General features: G+C 35.1%; 2 protein-coding genes across 9 annotated transcripts in view; both read left to right on the plus strand.

Annotated features, from left to right (window-relative positions):
- The window catches only part of LOC123562448 (sushi, von Willebrand factor type A, EGF and pentraxin domain-containing protein 1-like), a 447,821-nt gene that overhangs the window by 123,605 nt on the left and 296,354 nt on the right, over positions 1–27,862 (plus strand). For all 8 annotated transcript variants that reach the window (XM_053537519.1, XM_053537520.1, XM_053537522.1 and 5 more), the window contains exons 23-24: positions 19,895–20,134; positions 22,099–22,302. In XM_053537519.1, the coding sequence (XP_053393494.1) occupies positions 19,895–20,134; positions 22,099–22,302 (444 nt within the window). The remainder of the gene's footprint in view (positions 1–19,894; positions 20,135–22,098; positions 22,303–27,862) is intronic.
- Positions 1,672–19,460, plus strand: LOC128555342 (uncharacterized). The gene is made up of 6 exons (XM_053537529.1): positions 1,672–4,631; positions 10,677–10,748; positions 15,110–15,235; positions 17,638–17,835; positions 18,706–18,939; positions 19,338–19,460. Exons 3-6 carry the CDS (start codon positions 15,142–15,144, stop codon positions 19,391–19,393), a joined length of 582 nt encoding a protein of 193 aa, XP_053393504.1. The 5' UTR covers positions 1,672–4,631; positions 10,677–10,748; positions 15,110–15,141; the 3' UTR covers positions 19,394–19,460.

The following is a 27,862-nucleotide window of genomic DNA, read 5'->3' on the forward strand; positions in this document are numbered from 1 at the left end:
AGGAAGTCCCAAGGTGCCCCTCCTTGCATTATTTCATCACGAGCGGGTACCTGGGTAGAACCACCGACCTTCCGTAAGCAAGCTGGATGGCTTCCTCACATGAAGAATTCAACGCCCCGAGTGAGGCTCGAACCAACATCGATGAGGGGTAAGTGATTTGAAGTCAGCGACCTTAACCACTCGGCCACGGAGGCACCGTCGGTCTAAGTATCTCCTTAGTTTATACTTATTTATTTTTGCTATATTGCAATGAAAGTTTTTAGCTTATTTGAATCACGCTCGAGTCAGATTCCTTGAAAAACAAGTACTAGTGTCATATGAGAAGTCATGGTCGTGACCCCTGTGGAGCTGGAACCCACGACCCCCGTGTGGAGCGGCCTCCACTATAACCACTAGACCACCGCTCCTTCTAAAGTATCTCCTTCAGGAGAGCAACCAGATGGTGGTCGGACAGGCTGTCAGTATATCTATCTCCTTCAGGACTTTAGCCAGATGGTGGTCAGACAGACTGTCAAGGTAAGTATCTCCTTTAGGACAGTAGCCAGATGGTGGTTAGACAGGCTGTCAGTGTAAGTATCTCCTTCAAGACAGTAGCCAGATGGTGGTCAGACAGGCTGTCAAGGTAAGTATCTCTTTCAAGACAATAGCCAGATGGTGGTCACACAGGCTGTCAAGGAAAGTATCTCCTTTAAGACAGTAGTCAGATGTTGATCATAAATTTGTCACTGAAGATGTTTGTTGCGAATAGATTTCATGGATAAGCTGGTAGACCCCAGAAGACAATTTACAGTTAACGTGTTTGTAGTACATATTTTTTGCAGTCTTGGGCATTCGTGACAAAAATAGTTTGTATAATGTCCAAGAATGTGGCAGTTTTATTAGGAGGATTTCTAAATAAATAGAAATTGCTAATTGTATAATGGATCAGTTCAGTTAAGGGACAAAGAATAAACTCCGATTTTATCCATGTGTGTTGTAAAAACAAAATCTGTAAAAAATTTTAATATCACGTGTATGGAGGTTTTGGCCATAATTTCTGTTTCATAGGGATATACATCTGCTCAACCTTTAAATGTAACTTGAAAAGGAAATTATTCCATTCTCTTGCATTAAATTTTATGGATTTACATTACAATCTTGTCCCATACAAATATTAATGTTTTCACAGTACTTGGCATGAGATAGAACACATGGAGTGTATATAGTCTACTGTTCTATTGTCGGGAGTTAATTTTAGAAATACAGGAATGAAAAAGATACTGAGATTTGCACTAGTCTTCCTATTTTAGTTGCTTGTTTATAGTGGATTCTTGTCTACCTCTGTATCCGAGTAGATCATGCACAGTGATATAAACACAGACTTGGCAGCTTGGAACATGTAAGCTATATGGTTTACTATTCTGTTGTCAGAAGTTAAAATGTGATCAACTAAATTTGAAAAATATATATTAATGGTGTAATGTTTTATACTTTGTATTTCAGTTACCTGTCCCAGAGGATTCCGATCAGATTCAGGATTCTACCCCTGTACTGCATGTGGCGTAGACACATATTGGACAGCCAAGGACACATGTACTCCGTGTCCAGGTGGCAGGTCAACTGTTGGCATTGAAGGAGCAATTGATGAAACAAAGTGCATTGGAAAAATAATAACTTAAGCTACTTGTTGAATTTTTATAATTATCTACTCTCATTTTTCAGGAATACTTTTATTCGACTCTCATGTTTAGGTAAAATGAATGTCTTTTAAAGAAAAATCAAAATCATACTTTAACCCCAGTTTCGTTGCAGAATTTTGAAATTCAGCCAAACTAGTAATTAAAGAATCTGAGAGTCATGCCCCGTATTCACAAAATACTTCGATTTCAATTGAATTTGAGTTTAAAATTTCAGTATCAGTTTACTAAAACTTGAAGGTTGAATTCCAGCTGAGACTGACCAGCATACTGAATAGCCACTTGAAAGTAGTTTTAACTTAAAATCTTCTAGTATTTAAGAAGTAATAAGTTCCCAAACGTGGTTTATCGTAGAACTACCCGAGTTTTGAGTTCTTATGCGTAGAAATATATCACGAAGGCCGTAAGCCTTGTTTCACATAAGAACGAAAACCTCCGGTTATTCTACAATAAATCACACTCGGGAACTTATTATTTTGATTCTTACACGACATACTAGTATCAACAGTGAAAAAAATGGTAACTACTTTTTACGACCGTGCTACGCACCTGGATCGGATGACGTCATTGCGCACGAGTGGTTTATTGCAGAATAACCCGAGACAAATTTTGCTCTACATTTATGTAGGTTATTTGCTGGTCGTGTTAGAATTAGATCAAACTCATGCAGCTAAGACAAACATAGTTTTCTGAACATAGGGTCAGATGTCCATTTTTTTCATAATCTCATAGTTAGGTATAATGTCCTCAAATTTTGTATTTGAATTATGAACAGTATATATAGTTTATGCAAACATTATAATTTGAAAATATGAACAATTATTGAATATACATCCCTCTCCCAGCTGGTAGTTCATGAACAATTTTATATATTTTAACAGTTAAGGTAGTTCTACACGTTTTGATAGAAAGTTTTTCTACAATGTAGAATTTGATTAAACTCTGATTTTTCAAAACTTCAGAATATACCTAGAAAATTCAGCAACTAAAAAAGGAAGGGTCGTGCTTGATATTATGCTAGACTGATTTGAAAAATACGGACCTCACGCAATATTTCATAATACGAGTATATGGGAAAATCATAATTTTCATAACATTTTCGCGAATAGAATTTTTTCTACAATATAGATTTTGATGAAACTTCTCACAGTTGTGAATATATACATGACCTTTTATTTGATGAAATAAAATGTATAGGCCCGTGTACTTATTTTTGAGATATATGACGATGAGTAAAGCGAACCGGACATTTTACGCTAGTTTTAAGACGTTAATTTGAATTATTTAACGTGTCGTATGTTTTAATATCATATTTTGAGTTAAGAAATATTGCAGCACTACCATTGTAATTAACTTACTCACAGGTTGCGATTAATTGATAAAATGATTTTCATTTCCGAACGCTGAGTCCATGCTTTATTCTACGTTTTCCGGATAAATGACGTTACGCCATTACTTCGGTATATAAAACGTGTAGAACTACCTTAAATGCATTAGGTTCATAATAGAACACATTTGATAAATATCTAGATTAACACAGTATAAATGTGTTTTGTTTGTTTGTTTTGGGTTTAACGCCGTTTTCAACAGTATTTCAGTCATGTAACGGCGGGCCGTTAACCTGACCAGTGTTCCTGGATTTTGTACCAGTACAAACCTGTTCTCCGCAAGTAACTGCCAACTTCCCACATGAACTAGGGGTGGAGGGCGAATGATTTCAGACACAATGTCGTTTATCAAAACGTCACGGAGAACATACGCCCCGTCCCAGGATCGAACGCACGACCCCGCGACCCGTAGACCGACTCTCTACCTACCGAGCTAAGCGGCCGGGTTAGTATAATTGTGTTCGTCCTTTAAAAACACAATATGAATATGTTCTTCCTTTAAAAAAACAGTTTTTTTTGTAACATCTGATACCATAAAACATTTTTAAAATTATGAATACAGTTCTACATTAATGAAACTTAACCAGTAGGTTTACCTCAATAAATTCTCATAATGCTTTATCTGGGGTCAAAAAATAAGTCACTTGGTGAAATCTTACTATCCTAAATGCTACATCTTCAAACCTGAGCTACATAAAAACTTAGAATGTTTGTATTGATAAAATACAGGTCAGGATTAACACTAGGTCTTTTAGGGTTGAAAAAGGTCATTTGGTCAAGTCATAGAAAACCCTATTGATGCATTTCCATTCTGCATGAAACTTAGTCAGAAATCTGAGCAGTCACCTTCATGGAATCATATGAATACTTGCTGACAGACTATATGGGGAACTCTGAATCAAGTTCAAAACTTGTTTGTCTAATGTCAAAAACTAGGTAAATTATTAAATACTGTTATAATATTATAGTTTATTTGGGACTTATTTTGGTTATTCCTTTTATGTTTTTTTATTATTAATTATGGTTTTTATGGTATTTTTTAACTTTGAATTTCACAACAGTCAACTAGAATCCTAATCCTAAGGTTTTTAATATTAAAAAACAGGTCTCTATGTAAAATCTTACCATTGACAGGAGTAAAAACAAAATGTAGGTTGTTTTTAGTACTAAGTGTGAAATATGTTTATTTATGCAGTCAAACTTTGCTTCCTTGAACTTAGATTATTTGAGCACTGCCTCTCTCTTAAAGTCATCATTAGATTCCAGCAAAATCCCTGTATAATGTAAATTGTTCAATGATTTGAACTACTGATAACTCAAAACAAATTTTGCCGGTCCTGTAAAGTTTAAATAACGGAAGTTTGATTGTGAAGTTATAACGTTTCAGAGCCATGTCCTGTTGGTACATACTCAAAAACAGGATATAATGTAAATGGCTGCACATCATGCCCAGTGAACTTTTACCAAGATCAAACAACACAAAGGACTTGCAAGCGTTGTCTTGACAACCAGAGGACATCTACAGCAGGAAGCATCAGCTTTAGTAATTGCACTGATGTCACTGATGGTAAGTGTATCGTAAGTGGTTATTGTTTCAAAACGGTGTGTTACATTTTTTTTAAAAAATCTTAAATTGAGCAAATTGTATCCTCATGTGTTACCTGGCTTTTGCTCACTAAACAAATGTTTCATCTCAAATGAAAAAGAAGAAAGCATATTCCAGCATAATTAGGACCAAAAAAGTGCAAACATATATTAAATGTTATTAAAGGAGTTAAAACTCCAGTGAGACATTATGATTAATCTAATATGGAAATTATGTACAGCCCTGGACCTATAGTGCCTACATGTAGATAAACTATCGGCCAGGAACCATTTGCCATGATAACTATTTCAAGTTGCTGTTATATCAAGCCTTTATCTTTTAAAAAAAATGCTGAACATGCATTACCTTATCAAACTGTCTTTGTAGTCAGGTGGTATAGTGACAAAAGTGCTGAAGAAATCATTTTATGAAGGCCGGCATGTTAATGCCCGAAGTCGACATATTTGTTGAAACTTAAACCTTATCGGTTACTTTGATAGCTGTCTCCAAAAAATATAACAACGTTTTATGTAAATTAGAGGGGTCAAAAGGTCATGCTATGAAATTCTGATTTTGCGATTTTTTGTGTAGCTTTTATTTCAATGATTTTGTACTGGCAATTGTTTTTCTGGAAAATTGTATCCAAAATGTATTATGAAACTATTTTTAGTCATTTAGAATTGATGCAAAGCTAAAACAGAACATGACAAATAGAAACAGTCTCTGAAAGTAGGGTCAAAGTTAATGTACTTTATCTATTTACGTTTAGACAATGTCATCTATAGGTACTATTAATATGTTATCCAAAAGTGATGAATGGAATTTATTCAACTTCATACAAAGATTAAGGACATTAAGTTAAAGTGCTTTGTACAGGTACAATACATTTATCTAGCTTACTTTTTTAATTATCTCCCTTTATTTAACTTACATATAACATTTCTTTCCTAAGGAATAACTCTATATTAAACTGTATTTTTGTTGAAATTTCACACAATGATAAAGACCATTAAAAAAACTGAATTGTAAAAAATCATGAGTTTATCTCGCTCATTTTTTAAAATTATATCTTATTATAGAATTTAGTTGCCTGAACCATATCGTTAAACACTAAATGTCATTACTTTCTATTTAGTGGTCTAAATAGTACTTACGTTACTGGCATCAGTTGATCGTTACAAAGTTTTTGTCAAAAGGTCTTTGATATTCTACATGCTTAAGGGATTGTTCAGTTATATAGAAAACATATCAGCAGATGGTCACAATCAGTACTATAGACATAAAGATCAATATTTACTGTATTATTTACTTGTTTAATCAGACCTCAGCTCTTTGACACTTACGTTATCATTAATATATATTATGTGCAGCGCAACATATGATCTTTGGTAGTTGTATATTCCCTTTGTCTGCATATTTTGTATATAATTTAACACAGATATCTTAAGCATTATAATAGAATATGGGGTTCCTTTATTAGCTCATCTGATTTTTTTTGAAAATTATTGTCTCTACTTGATCGTCATCGGTGTCGTCGTCTGCGTCGTCTTTGCCTGGTTTTGTTTTTATGTGTAGGCCAGCTTTTCTCCTAAACTGTCAAAGCTATTACTTTAAAACTTGAAACACTTATTCACCATCAATAGCTGACTCTGCACAGCAAGAATCATAACTCCATTCTGCTTTTTGCAAGAATTATGGCCCCTTTTGGACTTTGAAAGTGTCAGATTTCTTGCTTAAAATTTGCGTTTAGGTCAACTTTTCACATTAAAGGTCAAAGCTACTGCCTAACACAGGTATAATTCAATTTCTTTTTATATTTTTGAGTTCTTATTACAAGTCGCTTTTACATAATTATAATGAATAAAATGCCCCCTCCCACAATTTATCACACTTTGAGCAATGATTGTCTACCACTGAGTTCTGGTATACCATGCTTTGTTTAGCGTACCATTCATTTCACCAAAATCTACGTAACATCATAACACTTAAGGCTGACAAACTTTTCAAAGTTATACAATGGGCATTAAGTTTCAGTACTTATTTAACAAGCTTCTGTAAATGACTTTTGAATAATTCTTTATGTAAATTACTTTAATGTGCATTCTTTCGCCAGATACAGCTTATTGTTACATACGTTACTTAATTAGATTGTGTCTTTTGTTTATTAAAACTCTCTATTGATCGAGAGTGAGCGCATTGGTTAGCAGGCTGGGCTACAATTCCAGCGGTCCGGGTTCGATTAAAGGTCGCTGCTGATATCCCGATAGTGTTTAGTACTGTTACTGTTTCCAGCTCTATCGGCCTATACTGGATGCTGGGAAAGTAAATATCACACCTGCCATAGGCTCCGCTGGAAATAATTTGTTCCATCCATTACAGGTGGAGACTTTCGTCCACTATCCACTTAAAACGAGAAACTTTACCTTGCTTAAAACTTTAATATCGAAACAAGTAAATGTTGTGTTATATACCGATAACATAGATGAGTTTTTTTTTATATAAGAACGCAGTTAAATAGTTCCGAAAGTTTATATGAACTCATTGCCCTATGCTATTCTGCTAACTTTACATAAACGGATTATTTGACAATACTAAATATTGTTTGGTAATCATGAGTTTACAAGTACATGTAAATGTTTAGAGACTCCCACATACAGCCGACATCATACGTTGGATTGCATTTTTTTTTGTTGGTGTATTCCACCGACGCCACTTAAATATTCACCATTATAAACAATATGGTCAAGGTCACATGCCCCCAAATTAAGTTTCCTTTTAGTTTGTTTTAAATGAAATTACTTCCCTTTTATATCATATAGTAGAATAAATGTGTTTTTCATCAGTTTTAGAACTAATTCAAAAATGAAATCACGATTGGTTCTGATAGTTTCTTTTAAATTACCCCATTTTATTACATTTTAAATTTTTCCAAGAAGTGGTTTAAGGGATTGTTTCTTAGGATAACAATTTCAAATGTTGTACACCAACAAACCACATTCTTTTATCATATTAAATTATGCTTGTCCAGAAAAAGGTGAAAAATAATTCAAGGTTTCAAGTTGACATTTGATTTTACATAATGAGAGGTGATACAATGTGCAGGAAACTGTCTATACCAGTTTATACCCTTTTTGTTATATCAAGCCAACAAAGCTCTTAACAGTGAACGTTTTTGTACGTGCCACTTTAAGAAATATCTTCCGTTAAATTCAATAGACGGTTAGACAACAAATTGTACATTGAGATCGTTTCTATTATGCGGGGTAAAAGTTTATATAGCTTACATAATTAAACAAGCCTATATCCTGATTCTGTCTAAAGAATATGCGTTTATTTGTATTAAAGCCTTATTTCGGATACATGATGATTTTTAATCATAGAATGAAATAAAATAATACCTTACCCTTCTGAAAAGAGAAAAGAATAATTCATTGGCATTTATTTTGTTCTTTCAAATATTAACATGATTCAGTGGTTTATCAATAAAAGTAAGCATTGTTGTAGCTGACAAATAATGCCCTTTTATATCAAGGTTATGTATATTTTTAGTAGGCAATATGATCATGTTTATTTATATTTCATAGCACTTACTTTGACCTTTGACATATATTTATGACAGTTTAACTGAGAAGCATCTGTATGATCAAACTGATTGCATTAGTTAGATAAAGGATATTATCTTAATAAGAAATCAGAATTATTTTGTTAGGTAGTCTCACCACGAATTAAAGCCCCAACTTTTACTACCCTGGCAGTAAGTTTTGTAGGAGGAGCCTATCAAATAACAAGGCTACTCTAGGCTGTCTGTTAGCTAAAAATAGCTCACTTTAAATGATTCACAGGCAAATGTAAACAATGGTCAGTTGAAGAAGAAATTTGAACTAGTTTGCATGTTTTGATGGTAAAAAACTATTATTATCCATACTGTGCATCCATATCAGTATCAATCCTATGAAAAATTGAGTCAAGACTAGCATTCCTGATTTTTAATCTTGTTTATGTAAATTTAACAATGAAACTCAAAATCAAACATTCATTTAACTAAAATTCTGTCATTGCTGGCTGGTCCATTAATTGAGATAACCTAGCAATAAATGTAGAAATAATAAACTTTAAGTCTGGGATGCAGAACAATACACACAAATTAGCAAGTGCTGCTGTGATAAGGACTAATAAAAATGATAAGCTATTTGAAATTATATTTATCACTGTATGTCTGTAATTAGTAGTTCCCTATTTTTTTATTTTCTTTAAAACATTTTTATGACATGACATATAAAAATATAACTGTAGAAATGACTATGATATTCTATTTGGTTTAAAAATTCAAAATTACTTTCTGGAGAAGTTTTGCAATGCACTCTAGCTAGGTGTTAATTCCATTGATACGAAGCCTTCTGACGATCAGGTTTGTTGATAAAATTAACCACGTGGGAATTGTTTACATTCTCTGTTCCTCTAGGGTTCATGACCTCATTAGCTCCTCCCAGCAAATTCAAATTTTTGGCAGTTAGGTTTAAATAATTTTTTGAAACTATACTTCAACATTTTTTGTTTTAAAAAATAAAAACACCAATTGATAAAGAATATTTCAGTGTGTATTTATGCAATTTTTCATAACTTTTTATTCAGTGGTTTATTTAAAATTTTGAAAAAGGGCTCCCTGATGTGAAACATGCATAATTTATATAAAAACCTGCCCCGGCACCATCTTGTGGCTTTTATATGGCAGTTGGGGGTTTAAATCAAGTCAGAGATGTCCGTAAGACAGCGCGCTCGACTTTTATCATTACTTGAATCTGAATCAGAGCTTTGCCAGTAAAAACTTTAACAAAAAAATCTAACAAGGGACATAACTCTGTAAAAATTCAGATCAGAGTTAGGGAGGTTGTTTCTCCTTGTGTAGACTTTGATAGTAAATAACTATTTAAAGTTTCAAGTCAATAGCTTTGAAAGTAACAGAGATATTTGACTTTATCAAAGACTTTAATCAGAATTCTTAGTAAAAAGGTGCATAACTCCATCAAAATTCAGATCGGAGTTATGGGGATTGTTTCTCCTGGTGTAGACTTTTTACAACATGTTCTGCCAGAAGGTGAACAGCAGCAGTATTTCTTGATAATATGTATGCAAATATTATATAAAGATTTACTGGGACGTTTTTAGTCTGTTAAATAAAAGCTTTTCTGAAATTGTATATAACTAATATATACTGAACAAAATAGCTAAGTGCAACTCATATTTGTTTGAAAATATTTTCAAAAAAATAACATAAAATACTTCTTGAAATGTAGTGTACACTCAGAACAATGTGTTGTTGATAAAATGCCGAACTTTCAACAAGACCAAAACACGTTCAGATATATTTATTTATTTTACGATTTCAACCAATTTTTGACAGGTCACAAAAAGCAAACAAAAATGTTTACAATTTGCATGTACATACTGGAAACGAAAACGTATTTAAGGAAGATAATGAAATAACTTCGTTAACTTGCTTTTTTTAAAAACAGCATACATAATTTGTGTTATATTTAACCATTTGCTAGAAAAAAATATTAGTATGAACAGTTCTTATTGTTACAAATGGTATTCACTTGTTAACTAAAACACAGTTTTTATGGGGTGAGTGCGAGCCATAATTTATTAATTGATTACAAGAGTATGGTTAATTTAAACCTGTAATTGTAAATCAAATCCTGTATAATGTGAAATTATTCATGAATCATTGCGTCAGTGCCAAAAATAATGTGAAAATATCAGTTTTAACGCATGACCTTTTGACCTCTATAATTTGCATATAATGGTCATATTTTTTTTGGAGACAACACTCAGATGAACCAGGGATGTTTCAACTTTAATAAAGTCTTTGTCTCCAAGCATTAACATTCCGTCCCTCATAAACTTTTTTCAGGGGCTAAACCCACCAGACTATTGTGTTAAAGCCAAGCTAAAACAATAAATGCTCTTTTATAAAACTTTTGATAGAAAACCGTTTATATTTTTCTAAAACGTGTTTTATTTCAGTATGTGACAGAACAACTTGCAATGATAATGGTGATTGTTCATACAAACGTGGTTATAGGGAGTGTACGTGTGGTAAGTATTACTTTTTAGTTTTGCTTTTGGTTGTGGTTTGAGTCACACAGATACAGCGTAGGTCATATGGTTACTTTATTAGGTGTTGATGGAAGAGGAAGACCCCAGTTAACCTTTCTCTTATTATTTCAGGCACGAGCAGGCACCTGGGTAGCACCATAACCCATTCATAAGCTAGGTGCATAGCTTCAACACATCCAAGGTGAGGTTTCAAACCCACATATGTGAGGGGAATTTGATTCAGAATCACGCACATTAACCACCTGACCACAAAGGTTCCTAAACATTTAAAGTGGAGTGTTAGTGTAGTTGAGCTCTCCAACAGTTTGGATTATGCGTCATTTATTTTGGGTTTCTTGCAGACAAAAGCTTTATTATGTAGAGTATATTTGACCCAGAATGTTCAAACTTTGTAGGATGATAGGACTTGAAGAGTGGATGACCCGTATTGATTTTGGGGTCACTTGAGCAAAGGTCAAGATTACAGGGGCTTGAAAAGTCTTCCCAATCATTAACGTGAGTACCACATGGCCCAGATTGTTGAAACTTCATAGGGTGATTGGACACTCAGAGTAGATTATGGACCACTTAATTTAAGGTCAGGGTCACAGGGGGCACAACATGGAAAACCGTTTCCAGTGATTTGAGATATATTAGGCCTTGAATGTTAAAACTTTTTGGTATAATTGAACATGCCGAGTTGTCTTCTTGCTTATTACTACATTGGAACCTCCCTAATCCAAACCCCTCTAATCTGAAAACCTCTCTTAATCGAACAAATTATTTGGTCACATTTTTTCTTTTGTTTTTCCATTGCAAAAATATCCTTATAATCCGTATCCTCTCTACTCTGAAAACTGAACAAACTTTTGAATTTTTTATATCTAATTACATTAATATCAATCTTTATAATCCAAACCTTAGTCAGTCTTGCTCACTTAAAAGTTTGACATTTTGTCTGTTTACAATTTGAACTAATTCTCTTTATAAGGAATCAATAACAATAGGCCCAAACACTGGTAATCAAAAGTCATGTCTGATTTTTGTTTTGCTGATGCATGCAATAAGCACAAGTTTGAAAGAAGCAAGTTTAAATAGTTTGGACGAAAAAAATATTAAGAATAGAAGTGCATGCAATTAATATTGCCAATGTAATAGATCTATATTTAATTTCTTTATCCTGTATCTTCATCCTAGATTTTTTGCATTTTATTCATTTAAAAGAGCAAATTGATTCACTGGATGTGGTACTAAATCGGATCGTTACAATAACCGTACAAGTAAAATATTCTTCTCTTAGCTACCTTCTTGGAATGTAGGAGTGGTGAAAAAAATGCTTTACAAGTGATATTGAGAATTTTAATCAACATAAAATTCACATTACCCTGAAGCCATGTAGCTACATTTTGCTTATATTTTAATGTATTTTTTTATCCCCCGCTGATGAAATCGGGAGTGGGTATTGACATGGCATTGTCCGTCCGCCTGTCCGTCCATCCGCAGCCATTTCTCATAACTAGCTGGTAGAATTTCTTAAAACTTGTAGTAAACATGAGCCAACACACTGTGATGATGCCCTTCAAGTTTTATCTAGGTCTGCCCCTTTTTTCAAGAATTACGGCCCCTGAATAGTAAAAAAATGCACATTTTCACCTTGTGAAGCACCTAGGTCAAAAAGTGTGTAAAATGAATTTATTAATCCTCTGCCACGAGAGATATATAGAAATGGTCTCCGTCCGTCCTTCCGTATTTCGTCCTTCCGTAACATTTTGTGTCCGCTCTTTATCTCCTAAACCGCTTGAAGGATTTTAATGAAACTTGGGTCAAATGATCACCTCATCAAGACGATGTGTAAAACTTATGAGTCAACCATGTTGGTCCAAGGTCAAGGTCACAACTCAAGGTCAAAGGGTTGAGCCTTTCATTTGGTGTCTACTCTGTATCTCCTAAACCCCTTGAAGGATAATCATGAAACATGGGTCAAATGATCACATCATCAAGACAATGTGTAGAACCCATGAGTCAGCCATGTCGGTTCAAGGTCAAGGTCACAACTCAAGGTCAAAGGTTTGAGCCTTCCATTTGGTGTAGGCTTTGTATCTCCTAAACCCTTTAAAGGATAGTCGTGAAACTTGGGTCAAGTGATCACCTTATCAAGATAATGTGCAGAACCTATGAGTCAGCCATGCCAGCTAAAGGTCAAGGTCACAATTCGACGTCAAAGGTTTTAGCACTCCATTTTGTGTCAGCTCTATATCTCCTAAACCGCTTGAAGTCATTTTATAAAACTTGGGTCAAATGATCACCTCATCAAGACAATGTGCAGAACTGATGAGTCAGCCATGCGGGCTCAAGGTCAAGGTCACAACTTAGGGTCAAAGGTTTGAGCCTTTTATTTGTGTCCACTCTGTATCTCCTGAACACCTTGAAGGATTTTCATCAAAGTTCACTCAAATGATCACCACATCAAGAACTCATGAGTCAGCCATATCAACTCAAGGTCAAGGTTATAACTCAGTGTCAAAGGTTTGAGCTCTATATCTCCTAAACCCCTTGAAGGATTTTCATGAAACTTGGGTCAAACGATCACATCATTAAAACGATGTGCATAATTTATAGGTCAACCATGTCGGTTCAAGTTCAAGGTTAAAGCTCAAGGTCAGAGGTTAACCTTTTCACTATCCATAACAGTGGGGGTGGGGATTTAGCTGTCCTTCAGACTGCCTTGTTTAGACTTGCATGAGTATTTATCATAATATGAACTTGGGCACATCCTATTTTTCATCTGGGTCCGCCGCTATTTTCAGAGTTATGGCCCCTGAAATAGTAAAATGCAACTTTTCACCTTGTGATGCGCCTAACCTAAAAAGTATCACATATAAATTGATGATACCTTGCATTTTTTAGTCTTTATCATGATATGAACTTGTGCACCTCCTATATTTTTTGTCTGCCTCCGCCCCCTATTTTCAGAGTTATGGCCCCTGAAATAGTCAAAAATTGCCATTTTCACTTTGTGATGCACCTACCTCGAAAAGCATATGATATAAATGGATGAAAACTTGCATCAGTCTTAATCATGATGTGATCTTGAACACATGGCATTCTTCTTAAGAGTCATAGTGCTTATTACAGAGATGTATTCCTTGAAATAGCCGGAATAGTGTAATTTTTGTTTGTGATGCTCATAACTAAAAACGTATATGGCCTAGAATAATAAATCATTTTCATAGAGTGCTTGTTGAGGCTATACCCCCTTAAGACTTTGGAAACATTTGAATTATTATCCCTTATTTGTGACAAATGTACCAGTGGGGGCACACCCTGTGTCCTACAGACACATTCTGACTTTTTCATTTTTTTATTTTCCATCAGTATTTATGATCAACATGTGAAGTTTTGTACTCTCATCCGGTGTTTGATTTCAGATGATTTTGATTTACCATGATGTAAGATTTCAGATGTATTTACATTTATGGTGATGTTTGATTTCAGATGTATTTACATTAACTGCGATATTTGATTTCAGATGTATTTACATTTACCGTGATGTTTGATTTCAGATGTATTTATATCTACCAAGATGTATGATTTCAGATGTATTTACATTTACCTAGATGTTGGCCTCCATGGCCAAGTGGTTAAGGTCGCTGACGTCAAATCACTTGCCCCTCATCCATGTGGGTTCGAGCCTCACTCGGGGCATTAAATTCTTCATGTGAGGAAGCTAACCAGGTGGCATACGGAAGGTCGGTGGTTCTACCCAGGTGCCCGCTCGTGATGAAATGATGCACGGAGGGGCACCTGGGGTCTTCCTTCACCGCTAAAGTTGGAAAGTCGCCATATGACCTAAAACGGTGTCGGTGCGACGTTAAATCCAACAAAATAAATAAATAAAATGATTTCAAATGTATTTATATTTACCGTGATGTTTGATTTCAGATGTATTTTCATTTACCGTGATGTATTGATTTCAGATGCATTTACATTTACTGTGATGTAATGATTTCAGATGTATTTATATTTACTGTGAAGTATGATTTCAGATGTATTTACATTTACTGTGAAGTATGATTTCAGATGTATTTACATTTACTGTAAAGTATTATTTCAGATGCATTTACATTTACTGTGACGTATGATTTCAGATGTATTTACATTTACAGTGATGTATGATTTCAGATGTACAAAATGTATTTACATTTACAGTGATGTTTCATTTCAGCTGATTTACATTTAACGTGATGCATAATTTCAGATTTTTTACATTTACAATGATGAATGATTTCAGATGTATTTACATTTACCGTGATGTATGATTTCAGACGTAATTACAATTATTATTATATGTTTGATTTCAGATCTTGGTTACTATGGTGATAGATGTGAGAATATGTACCATATTTGTGAAGGAAATCCCTGCACTAATGGGGCCACGTGTGTTAGAGGGGCATCTCCAGCAGATTACACTTGTACCAGTAGAACAGGTAATGTACATAGATTTCTTATTAAAGCAAAATAATATTTTACCACTGTAAACTTAAATTTCTTGCTTGACTATTTATAGAATAGTAGAGCTATTGGACTCGCCCGTGTGCCGGTGTCCGCATCGGCGTCTGCATCTCGATTTGGTTAAGGTTTTGTATGTAAGCTGGTATCTTAGTAACCACATCTGTGAATGGATTGAAACTTCACACACTTATTCACGGTGATAAATTGACTAATATTGCTTAGGTTTCATAACTCTATTTTGCATTTTTACAAAATTATGCCCCTTTTTGGACTTTTTCGGTATAGATTTTGTATGTAAGCTTATATCTCAGTAATTACTTGTGGGAATGGATTGAAACTTCACAGACTGATTAACTGTGATAAACTGACTTACACTGCACAGGTTCCATAACACTAGTTTGTTTTTGTGCCCCCGAAGCTGGGCATATTAAAATCACTCTGTCCGTCCGTCCGTCCGTGCGTCCGGTGAATTCTTATCCGGGCTGTAACTCTTCCATCCATAAAGGGATTTTGAAATAAGTTGGCATAAATGTTCACCGTAATAAGACGACGTGTCATCAGCAAGACCCAGACCCTAGCTCTAAGGTCAAGGTCACACTTGTGCTTAACTCTCCGCAGTTACCACCCAAAACAAACAAACAAAAAATCTTCTAAGCCAATAAAATGGTTGTATGATCATAGAAAAACAGACCTTAAAAATTATGAACTGAACTTGCCAGATTTTTCTTGATTGATTATCATGTTAAGGTTTTTAACATGTATACTTGTCATTCTTGTGGGGTTATCCTGTTTAAGGTTTAGGAGTTTATCACCAAAACACAGAAATATTTGATAGATAAACAACATCTTTACCAATATTTTATCTGACCATTACATGTTCTGCCATACGGTCCCGTACGACGGAAACTTAATAGCTTCTGAAAAAATTGTCCACCTTTGAAGATGAATACCATTTGTAAAGACATGAAAATAAACAACTGCTGAAAACTGTGTTCGACCTAGTTATGGCCCCCGAAATAGTTAAAAATACACATTTTCACCTTGTGATGCGTCTAACTCAAAAAGTGTTTCATATAAATGAATGAAACCTTGCATGAGTCTTTATTATCCCCCGGCGATGAAATCGGGAGGGGGGATATTGAAATGGCGTTGTCCGTCCGTCACGTCCGTGCATCCGTGCGTGCGTGCGTGCGTCCGTCCGCAGCCATTTCTCAGTAACTAGCAGGTAGAATTTCATGAAACTTGAAATAAACATGAACCAACATACTGCGATGATGCCCGTCAAGTTTTTTTTTTTGATTGGTCAATTTCCCTTAGAGTTATCGCCCTTGATTAAATGAAAAATGCCCAAAAATGTCCGTCCGCAGCTATTTCTCAGTAACTAGCAGGTAGAATTTCATGAAACTTGAAATAAATATGAACCAATGTCCTGCAATGATGCCCATCAAGTTTTTTTTGGATTTGTCAATTTCCCTTAGAATTATTGCCCTTGATTTAATGAAAAATCCACGTCTGCAGCCATTTCTCAGTAACAAGGTGGTAGAATTTCATGAAACCTAAAATAAATGTGAATCAGCATATTTCATTGATGTCTGTCATTTTATTTTTCAATTGGTCAATTTTCCTTAGAGTTATTGCTCCTTTAATTGTTTGAAAATCTACAGATTTGTACATAACAAGTCAACCAATTGTTAGAATTTCATAGAACTTCTTTCATTCTTTTCCATGAACATTTATTATAAACATGTGAAGTTGTGTACCCACACCTGGTCACCACCTTGCCTTTTTATTATTATTTTTTTTCAAACCTTCCATGAATATTTATCAACATGCAAAGTTGTACTGTTCCCCCACCTCACTCCTCCACCCAGTCATCACCGCCCTCAACACTTTTTTTTTAATTTTTAATTTTCCATCCATATTTCAATATTTATAATCAACATAGATGATCAGTGACAATAATCGATGTTTTGTACTCTCATCCAGTTACCCCCGCAGCCCCCCCCCCCACTCCCCCAACCAAAACATAGCATTCATTTTCTGTTAAATTGACTTTGACAAATGAAATTATTTGCTTCTTTTGCTTCTTAGTAACATCCTTAACATTTTGCCGGATATATTTTTTTGCCATTCCTGACCACAAACCCTTTCGGCGGGGGAAACCAATTCATCGAATTTGCTTGTCATGGTATAGACTTGTGCACCTCCTATTTTTTGGCAGGCTCCATCCCCTATTTTTTAAGTTATGGCCCCTGAAACAGTCAAAAATGCACATTTTCACCTAATAGTGTGCCTAGCTCAAAAAGTATTTGATGTAAATTTTGGAAAAACCTTAATTGAGTGTTTATCATGATGTGACCTTTCTTTTTTTCTGAAGGAAAAATGTGCAGAGACCCTGGCACTCCTGGGGATTCTAAACAGATAGTAAATGGATATGAGATTGGTTCAGTTCTTAATTACACATGTGACAGAAGTGGATTTACAGTAACAGGCCCTACATATTACACATGTGATTACATTGGTAATGATGCAGTGTGGTCAAACAGTCTAGCTGGAAATCTTCCTGAATGTAGAGGTATATCTTTGTTTTCTGTTTATAAACTTGTTTTAATGATAAATAGTATGTCTTGGAGAAACCTGTTAGCTGAAATCTATGTAATGGGTAATTAGTTTTTCATCACCCAAGGTGGCAGAATCAGATATGCAATATCTTCATGAGTTGTGCAGGTACAAATGAAAACATGAATTAAAGTGTTATTATGAAGGTATTGTATAAGAATTCTAGTATGTATTTGACCTAGGATTAAAACATGCACAAAAGGGCACGGGCTTTTTCTGTCAGATGTTTCTTAAAATGTGTTTAACCTATGGTCATGAAATATAATAGGAACTATGTTACATTGTGTAACTGCGGTTTTGTTTAGAATTTCTATCAGTTCGACCAGACTTATGACCCTTGTATAAGTAAACAATTTGCATGTAAGGCATTTATGTTTGTATTGCATGTTTCTCAAAAAATATTTGACTTAGACTCATAAAACATTAGAGGATTGTTATGTAGCATTTGAGGGTGTGCACTGGCTGCTGTATAATCCCATGCAGATATGGTCTGTACCCATCTCAATGAACGAAAAATGAAATCTAATCCTTAAAGTGAACAGAATGTATTTGTATTGTATTACTCTGTTTATAGCTCTTGATCAAATAAATGATATGAATTAATTGTCTACAGTCCTTAAGTCCTAATATGTAAAGTATTATGTGATGAATGAGGTCATGCATTTTGTGGACCATGAATTCCATGTCAATGTTATCATTCAAAATATGTGTATAATGTTTATACAGTGAATTACATCAAGGAAATATATCTGTTAATTCATGTTCGACAGACCAAACCAATTTCACTGATCAAGAATACAATGCACAGCTAATTATTGTTTTACAGACACAGAAACTCCAACGTTTAGTGGTAGCTGTGGACAGACATATGACCTTGATGCAGTTGATCGAGTGTTCTTCACACCTGGAACAGCCAGTGATAACTTTGCAGTGGCCTCATTCAGTAGGACTGATCCTTTACAGTCTGGTGACAGGTTGCTTGTTGATACCTCAGTAACTTACACCGCGAGAGATTATGAAGGAAATAAAGAAACATGTACAGTTACTTTTAATGTTATAGGTATGTATTTTTGACACAGATGCAAGTAAAACTGAGCACTGGCTTAGCTCTACATTGACAATGTAGGTCTTGGCCTCCACATAGACTTCCGGAGTGATGTTTTCAGAACTTATCTTTGGTTTCTAGCTTATCTGAACAAAGCTCCTGTATATTAATCATATATTCTAGACAATTGTTTTTAGGATTATATGTATAACCCCCTCTTTCTTTATCAGAGTTTGTCTCACTACACCTCTGTTGGGTATTTGTGCCCCTACAACAGCCACCACCCACTTTCCTCTTCAATTTTCATCCCTCTGAATTTCTGTAGTGCAGTTGTCAAAACTATTTGACTATAATAATTAATAAGATGATTGTCAGAAGTCAGTATATGACCCCTGTTGTATTTCATATTTCAGCGAAGGTCAAAGAATGCAAAATTATATACCTACTTTCCTCAAACAGGCCACTGTGATGGCGTATGTGTTTTACAATGATGCATATTTTAAAAAGTTTCCACCAGTGACTTCAGTGAGAAAGAGATGGGATGAAACGTACATATTAGAGTATTTCAAACTTGCTTCAACTACTTAAAAATTAGTTGAAAAAAGAAAGATTTCTAAGTGTTGCATGGCTGCGTATATATTTTTCTTCTATGAAAATGTTTGGATTTGAAGTTCTATTGGTGTTATCAATGAACAAAAGAAGGATTTAATATATATATTACTTGCAGTTAGGGTTTCTGAATTGTAAGAAATTCTGAATACTTGTATCTAATATTATTTACACTTAGGATTTTTTTAACTCAACCAAATTCTGAATACATAAATGTAACGTCACTAGTAGTTAGGATTTCTGAAATAACAAAGCTGTGAATACCTATTTTTAATGTTGACAGTAGTAAGAGTTTCTTCCTGTAGTTAGGGTTTCTGAACTGAGTGAAATTCTGAATATCTACATATATTTAATGTTTCAGATCGCACAGTTAAGCCAACACTTGGTTGTCCGCACTCAAAGACAATTTTTGTTTCTGACAGAGATTCTGAGGCCTATAATACATCTAGTGAAATCTTAGTGTCTGGTGGTATGCTTCAAGTGAGCCCAGCGTCACTTGCCGTGTCTGTTAGTAAAATCGGTTCAGCTGACAATGTTACAGCTACAGCAGAAGATCAGTTTGGCAGGGAATCCTCATGCACATTTATGGTTGATTATGTTGGTGAGTAAACAAAAGGCAGGGAATCCTCATGCACATTTATGGTTAATTATGTTGGTAAGTAAACAAAAACTTTTTATCTTAAGGCAGTGGTCCCATTATGATAATCTGTAATTTCAGTTTTATTGAGTTTAATCTGCATGTGATACCAGTATTCTCTGGTTGATACAGAAACTTGTATGTATGAGCTTCATTTATGACTGAAGAAAATTGAAATAACAGACGAGAATAGGAAAATATTTGGAAATTGACATTTTATCATCAGAATCCACTAACTTAAGTTTATGTATTGTTGTGACATGTTGTAATTGTTGACTGCTTAGTATACCCCAGCAAAGATTATAAGTTTACAGTGGGAGGGGGGATAATAAATTCCAAATTTGTGTTTTGCATATCTCAAGAAGTATTTGGTCACAGGATGGTCATATCAATCCTTACAGGATTGTCATATCAAACCTAACAGGATTGTCAATCCTTACAGGATTGTCATATCAAACCTAACAGGATTGTCGTTCAGCATGTGAAGTTTTTCACTTCGTGTTTTCATTGGGACCTCACACAGCCTGGCTACAATAATGGCCCTTGACTTAGTCAAAAACATTTGTAAAAAGGGCCTATAAGTTTGTCATATATCTCAATAAGTATGAAAGAAATATAAAAAATCACAAATATTAGGCTACTAATTAGATATCGAGTATCATCTATAACCGAGGCCAAATTGTGAACAACAAAAAAAACACGAGGTGACACGCTAATTGCCGAGAATTACTGGCAACTTGATCGTAACAAAAAGGGAATCACAACTTTAGTTATCAGTTTTAATTGAGAAGCTTATGTCATTTTGTCGTTCTTGTGGTAGCTATCACATGTTTCTCAAAAATCGGGTATTTTCGGCGATAATCGCCTAAAAATATTGGTTTTGGAAGAAACATGGACGCTGAAAAGGGTCGAATAGGGCGGTCGGAGGCATTTCGGTGGCTGCTTGCCGCAGACGGCAGGTGGCCGCTGAATAAAGTGATGAAATAGAGGAAAAGGAAGCATTGCAGAGTTATGTGCCCTAAGGCACCGACAAAATTTTAAACAATTTTGTTTAGTGTTCTTGAAATATCCAACTGTTAGTCTCTGAGTGAAAATTATGACATGTTGAACAATTGTTGCTTAGTTGTGTTTGATTCTTAAAGATAAAATCCAAATTGGCTTTGAGAAATCTCCAAACTTGCTTGCACAGGTATAATTTTTTACGCTCCCCCCCCCACCCCCACACACATTAAAGTGGAGGGCTTTCAGCGTCACTGCTGTCAGTGTGTATGTATGTCCGTACATACGTACGGCCTTAAGTCCATCCGTTCGTACATTCTGAATCTTGTGTGTCCAACTCCTTTCACTTTTTGTCTGATTTGCTTCAATTTTTTACAGATGAACACGCTTAATGCGCAGATGACTATAAAGGAAGGAAGTTATTCTGTGACGTTTTTTACCGAAATTATTGTCCTTTGGTAGTTTTGCTATAATATAAAATATTCGGAAAAATATTGTGTGTCCAATGTCTCCCACACTATTAGCCTGATTTGCTTAAAACTTTCAAAGATGAACAAGCTAGATGCTCAAATGACCATAAATGAAGGATTTGTTTTCTGTGATTATTTTTACAGCCTTTAGGGCCTATTTGATTGTTTTGCTATAGAGCAAAATGTTGTGTGTTCAGCAGTTCCTCATACCCTTTTTGAAAGAATGGAATGAAAGTTACTCAGATGCACAGCCTTGTCCGGATACAATTGTCTTCAATTATTTTTTGTCAAGCAAGATGGCCTTTGCTAAAATTTTCTATTTTGAGGACAGTATGTGGGGGCATCCATGTCCAGTGGATTTTCCTGGTGGAATGTTAAAAAGAATTTTGTAAACCAATGATGTTTGTCATTATGTGATCTATGTATCTTTTATTTCAAGCAGTATTCTATATCTTTCAGCAAATGCTTGTTTCAAAGAACAGATATTTGTTGACAATAATGCTGTGAGAGCCTGCAACGAAGTTGGTGGGAATCTTGTCTGTGAGTCCACCTGCAAAACAGGCTATATTTTCTCTGATAAAACGAGTGCCAAGAACTTCACATGTTCCGGAACAGGGAACTGGGATTATACGAGTACTTTACCTCATGCTCGCTTCTGTCTTTGTAAGTATTTATGTAGACTCAGATGCTTACAGACTGTATATGTTAAAATGTCTTGTGCTTTCTTGTTTTATCTCTATTTTGGAGTTCATGTAATTACAGCCTGTATTATCACGGTGCACAATCACGTGACTTTTTACGTTTCAACTGGGGTATCACGCCAAGCAGAATTTGTAAGCAAAATGGTGTTTTTTAAGGTCAAGTTTTAAAAGATATATTTTGGTAAAATGACACCTAGCTGGTGCAAGTCCTTATATCAATGCGTACCTCAGGTGATATAATATTTTTCCGTGTCTGCTTTATTTTTGCTGGTAAACCGGACAAACTGCAATGCTTCCACAGCAAGCGTATTTTCAAATGGTTTGCAAGCCAAGCGACTGTTCCTTCATAAACGACCAACTAGTTGTCACCGCTGGGTTCTCTTTGATATCTAAGATCATTTTGGTAGAATTTTCACTCAGAAAATGGCGTATTTCTGGAGAGATCGTCGAACTCGAAAAATGTCCGTTCTAAAGTCCAAACGCTCTCACAGAAAGCACTTTTTTAAATCGCGATTGTGTGGTTCCTTTCGTTGAATGCAATGCCGCAAATAACGCAGGTAACGTTTTTCCCTACAAACGTGTTACTTTGTAAAGTTTACTGCACGTGGATAGTGATATTTTCAAGAAAATGTAGGTAGCTCAAAACCAGTTACTTTATACCAATGCTTTCATATCAAGCAAAAATCTTAAGCTGATAACTTAACCACTTTCTACTGTTAATTTTGCCAAGAAGATAATGCAAAATGGTCCTTATTTGGCATATAGTCCTTTCCCAAATGGATTTCACATGAATTTAAATGTATCAAGAAAACACTTGAATAATCAAAAGATATAACGCAAATACTAAATTTGCTGTTAGCATGCGGTCAGTACAAAAGGAGCATCATGGAAGGCACGTGCTGTTTTCCCGCCAAAATGATCGTCTGCTTCCCGTTCAATTTGGTAATCCTTTATGGTGTATAAGATTGCCCGATATTTACGTCGTGTTTTCATTCGTTTAAGCTGGCTTTTTATAACTTAAGCCCATGTTCAACCAAATATTCGGAAAATCTGCATGTCAGTTGATGAAAATATATAGAAGATCTGTATTGATCTAGTACAATTTCTGCATAAATACGGTATTGGAAATGTCCTGTTGAGCCAACGGCATTATTTTAAAGCATACGTGTATCATGTCCAGACGCCGACAAGGCTTGTCATTCCATTGGACATGATTTATCAAAAATTAGTCACGAGTTTTTAGAATAATGATATCAGGATGTACATGTTTTAATAAACATTTTTTATTACATTTTTATTATATGGCTAAAATGCAATATTAACACATTGTGATAATTTTGGTCACATACGACTTAACGAATAATAGAAATTGATAAGATGGATAATGTTATCAAATATTTCGCAATTCACAATTTTTTACTACATCGTAGAATAGCTGGCTTTTTCAATAATAGTTTAAAGCAAAAGAAGTTTCGGGGCTACCTATCATTAGCTTTAATCAGGCGACGAAATATGATTTGAAACTAACAGAAGGTAAATTCATCTGGCCAAATCAATCAGTCATGGAAATATAATGTTTTCTTCACATAAATATTTGAGTGAAAAATGATATTCTCGAATTTTAGAGTTTAACATTGCACTGATACATATACTTATTAATCCTTATTGATTTTGGCAATCTATTCAAACAATTCTACAGAAAAAAAAAGACAAAACACGTGCGCAACAGCTTAAATACATGTTTGGCTAGCAATTTCGTGTGACATCTTTGCACAGAAAAAGAGTGTAAAAACTGCAGTCAGTAAGTTAGCTGTTTTATAAACGAGGACTGTCGGGGATTAATATGATACCGGGTTTCCTGGCGACTTGTATGTTTTCTTATAAAAACGTTTTGGAAGAGGCTAGTGCTTTCACAAATATATAGAAATTCCTGTCTATGGATGGCGATGGTATTTATGTTACTGCTGGTTACTGGTATTCAATCATACAAAGGCACTACGTCACCGGATAATAAAATGGGTACAATTGTGATTTATAAACATGCGAATCACGAGGATTCTGTGCAATGTTTTACTACATTGTATTTGTATGAGCAAAGAAAAATTCGGCCAGTTTAAGGAAAAAGGGATGTTTATACAGAGAATTGTTCTCAATTCAAGCACGTTTTTGTTTCAGCTTCGTTTCCATTTCTGGAACTCTTGTTAGCTGCACTGCATTCTAGTTCTTTTTCCTGTTCAGTTTTGGTGCGTATGCGAAACAGCCATTACATTGAAGTAAATGAAATCATTGTCCGAAATATCGACATTTCGTAAAACGGTTTTGCGGAACTATTACGCATGAAGAAGAATGTTGAATAGTAGAATAGTTTTTCTAGAAAATTAACGATAATCATGATAAGCGTGCCTGATTAGTTAACATATAAAAAATGATATGGTACACAGAGGAATCGATCCTATAACATTAAGATGGATCAATACATGTGATATTTATTATGATGTTAATTAAAATATATTCTATTGGGTTTTCAATGATTATCGTTATTTAGGTTCATACACCGAAAATTAAGAATGGAAACATGGAATATTCATGAGTTCTTGGTCAATGCATTATAAACGCCATGTGCCAGTTGGATACATGGCGGGAAAATTGAAGAATCAATCGGTTTCCACGAATTTTATCGATATCTTAAACAAATGCGAGATACAGTAAATAATCGGTGGCACAATTCCATAAGAAACATTCTGCTTTATCTTCTTGGCAAAATTAACAGTAGGAAGTGGTTAAACTGTCAACTAAAGATTTATGCTTGATGTGACAGCATTGGTCTAAAGTAACTGGCTGTGGGGGCATGTTTTTGAATTACCCACATTTTCTTGAAAATATCACTATCCACGTGCAGTAAACTTTACAAAGTATTGCGTTGGCAGGGGAAAACGTTACCTGCGTTATTTGCGGCATTGCATTCAACGAGAGGAACCAGAAAATCGCGATTTAATATAGTGCTTTCTGTGAGAGCTTTTGGACTTTAGAACGGACATTTTTCGAGTTCGGCGATCTATCCAGAAATGTGCCATTTTCGAGCGAAAATTCTACCAAAATGATCTTAGATATCAAAGAGAACGCAGTGGTGACAACTAGTTGGTCGTTTATCAAGGAACATTCTCTTGGGTTTGGTTTTCAAACCATTTGAAAATACGCTTGCTGTGGAAGCATTGCGGTTTGTCCGGGTTATCAGCAAAACTAAAGCAGACACGGACATATATTATATCACCGGAGGTACGCATTTATATAAGGACTTGCACCATTTTACAAAAAATATATCTTTTAAATTTTACATTAAAAAACACCGTTTTGTTTACAAGTTCTGCTTGGCGTGATAGCCCGGTAGAAACGCCCCCCCCCACCCCCACACCCTCACACACACACACTATATTGATATTTGAGCTCAGCTTAACAAAGGGAAGAGTTACAGTTACTTTTAATATAAAATAGCTTCTGCTCAAAGAGAAACCCTTTTCTAAGATCATCAGATTTGGCAGGCACACTACCAAGGGGCAGTGGATGTCCCCATATAGATTTTGAGGTCATAGGGGCAAAGGTCAAGTTCATAATGTCTGTTAGTACAAGAACTGTTTTTCTGCTCAGTATTTTGAGAATGCCTTGAAGACTGGGCACAAGCTTTCATCATAACAAAGGAATGTGATACATTCAATACCCATGTCGGTCAAATATATTACCGGTAAGTCTTTTTTGTCCTTTATTAACTTTTTATGCTTGCATGGACATTCACCATAACGAAAACTACCTAAGTCAAATTTGCTTTTAAGAGGTCATAGATTTTACATTATTTTTTTGTGTTTGGTCAACCATTTTTGTATGAATTGATTAATATTCACAATAATTTAGTGCAAAAGTTCACCAAAACTAGACCAGTTACATTTTTAGTTAAGTCTATAACTTCTGAATGGAAAAATATTCATATATATAAACTGGTACAAACATATACCATTTCTTCATGATGTGTGTCATGTGAGATCTGTAGTTGTCACTCTTGAAGATGAAAGATTTTACTTCAATTTTCTTGTCAGGTCTTACGTTTTAGCTCACCTGAGCACAATGTGCTCATGGTGAGGTATTGTGATCATGCTGTGTCTGTCCTGCGTCCGTCCGTCGTCAACATTTGTGTTTATACGACATCTCCTCCAAAACCACTGAATAGATTTTGATGAAATTTGGCCATGATGTTTCTTGGGTGGTCCTCTACCAAAGTTGTTCAAACGGTTCTGCTTGGTTGCACATAGGGGCTGCCAGAGCTGAAAATAGAAAAACTTCAAACAACATCTCCTCCTAAACCGATGGTCCGACTTTTCCATACAAATGATCCTTATGACACCCTGTACCAAGATTTTCAAATAATACCGATTCCTCAAAATACATGGCCGCCAGGGGGCGTGGTCACTTTTCCCAGTATGTATATGGTGGAAATTTGAAAATCTTCTTGTATGAAACTGCTGGCCCGGTTTTGAAATAATTTTACACAAATGGTCCTTGTGTGACCCTCTACCAAGATTTTTCAAATTATTTTGATTTGTTGAAAAACATGACCGCCAGAGGGCGTGGTCACTTTTCCCTATAAGTATATAGTGGAATTCTTCTTGTGTGAAACTGCTGGCCGGAAAATCTTTGTGTCTAAAAGCACAAGGCCTAGGGCTTTGATATTTGTTATGTAGAATCATCTAGTGTCCTCTCCCAGGGTAAAATATGGCCCCGCCATGGGGGTCACATGGTTTAAAAAGACTTATATAGGGAAGAACTTTGAAAATATTTTGGTCCGAAACCACAGGACTTAGGGCTTTGATATTTTGTATGTGACACCATCTTCTGGTTCTCTAGTAAGATTGTTGAAATTATTCCCATGGGGTCAAAAATGGCCACGCCCTGGAGGTCAGATGGTTTACATAGATTTATATAGGGAAAACTTTAAAAATCTCCTTGTCCAAAACCACAAAGCCTAGGGCTTTGATATTTGTAATGTAGCATCATCTAGTGGTTCTTTACCAAGTTTATTCAAACTTATCCCCTATGGTCAAATATGGCCCCGCCCCGTGGGTTACATGGTTTATATAGACTTACATAAGGAAAAACTTTAAAAACCTTCTTGTCCATATTCTACAAGATTCAAATTTGGACCACATATATAGTTTTGAGTGGCTAGATGAACCTTGACATGAGTTGACCTTGATCTTGACCCAGTGACATACTTTCACTGTAGCTACAGCCTTCAAGTTTGGACCACATGCATAGATATGTGTACCGAAATCAACTTTGACCTTGACATTTACCTAGTGACCTACTTTCACATTTTTTGAAGGTACAGGCTTCGTATTTGGACCACATGCATAATTTTGTGTTCCGAAATGTAATTTGACATTGATTTTGACCTAGTGACATACTTTCACATTTCTCAAGCTACAGCCTTCAAATTTGGACCACATGCATAGTTTTGTGTACCGAAATGAACT

Source organism: Mercenaria mercenaria, chromosome 2 (assembly GCF_021730395.1).
Source record: "Mercenaria mercenaria strain notata chromosome 2, MADL_Memer_1, whole genome shotgun sequence".
NCBI lineage: Eukaryota > Metazoa > Mollusca > Bivalvia > Venerida > Veneridae > Mercenaria > Mercenaria mercenaria.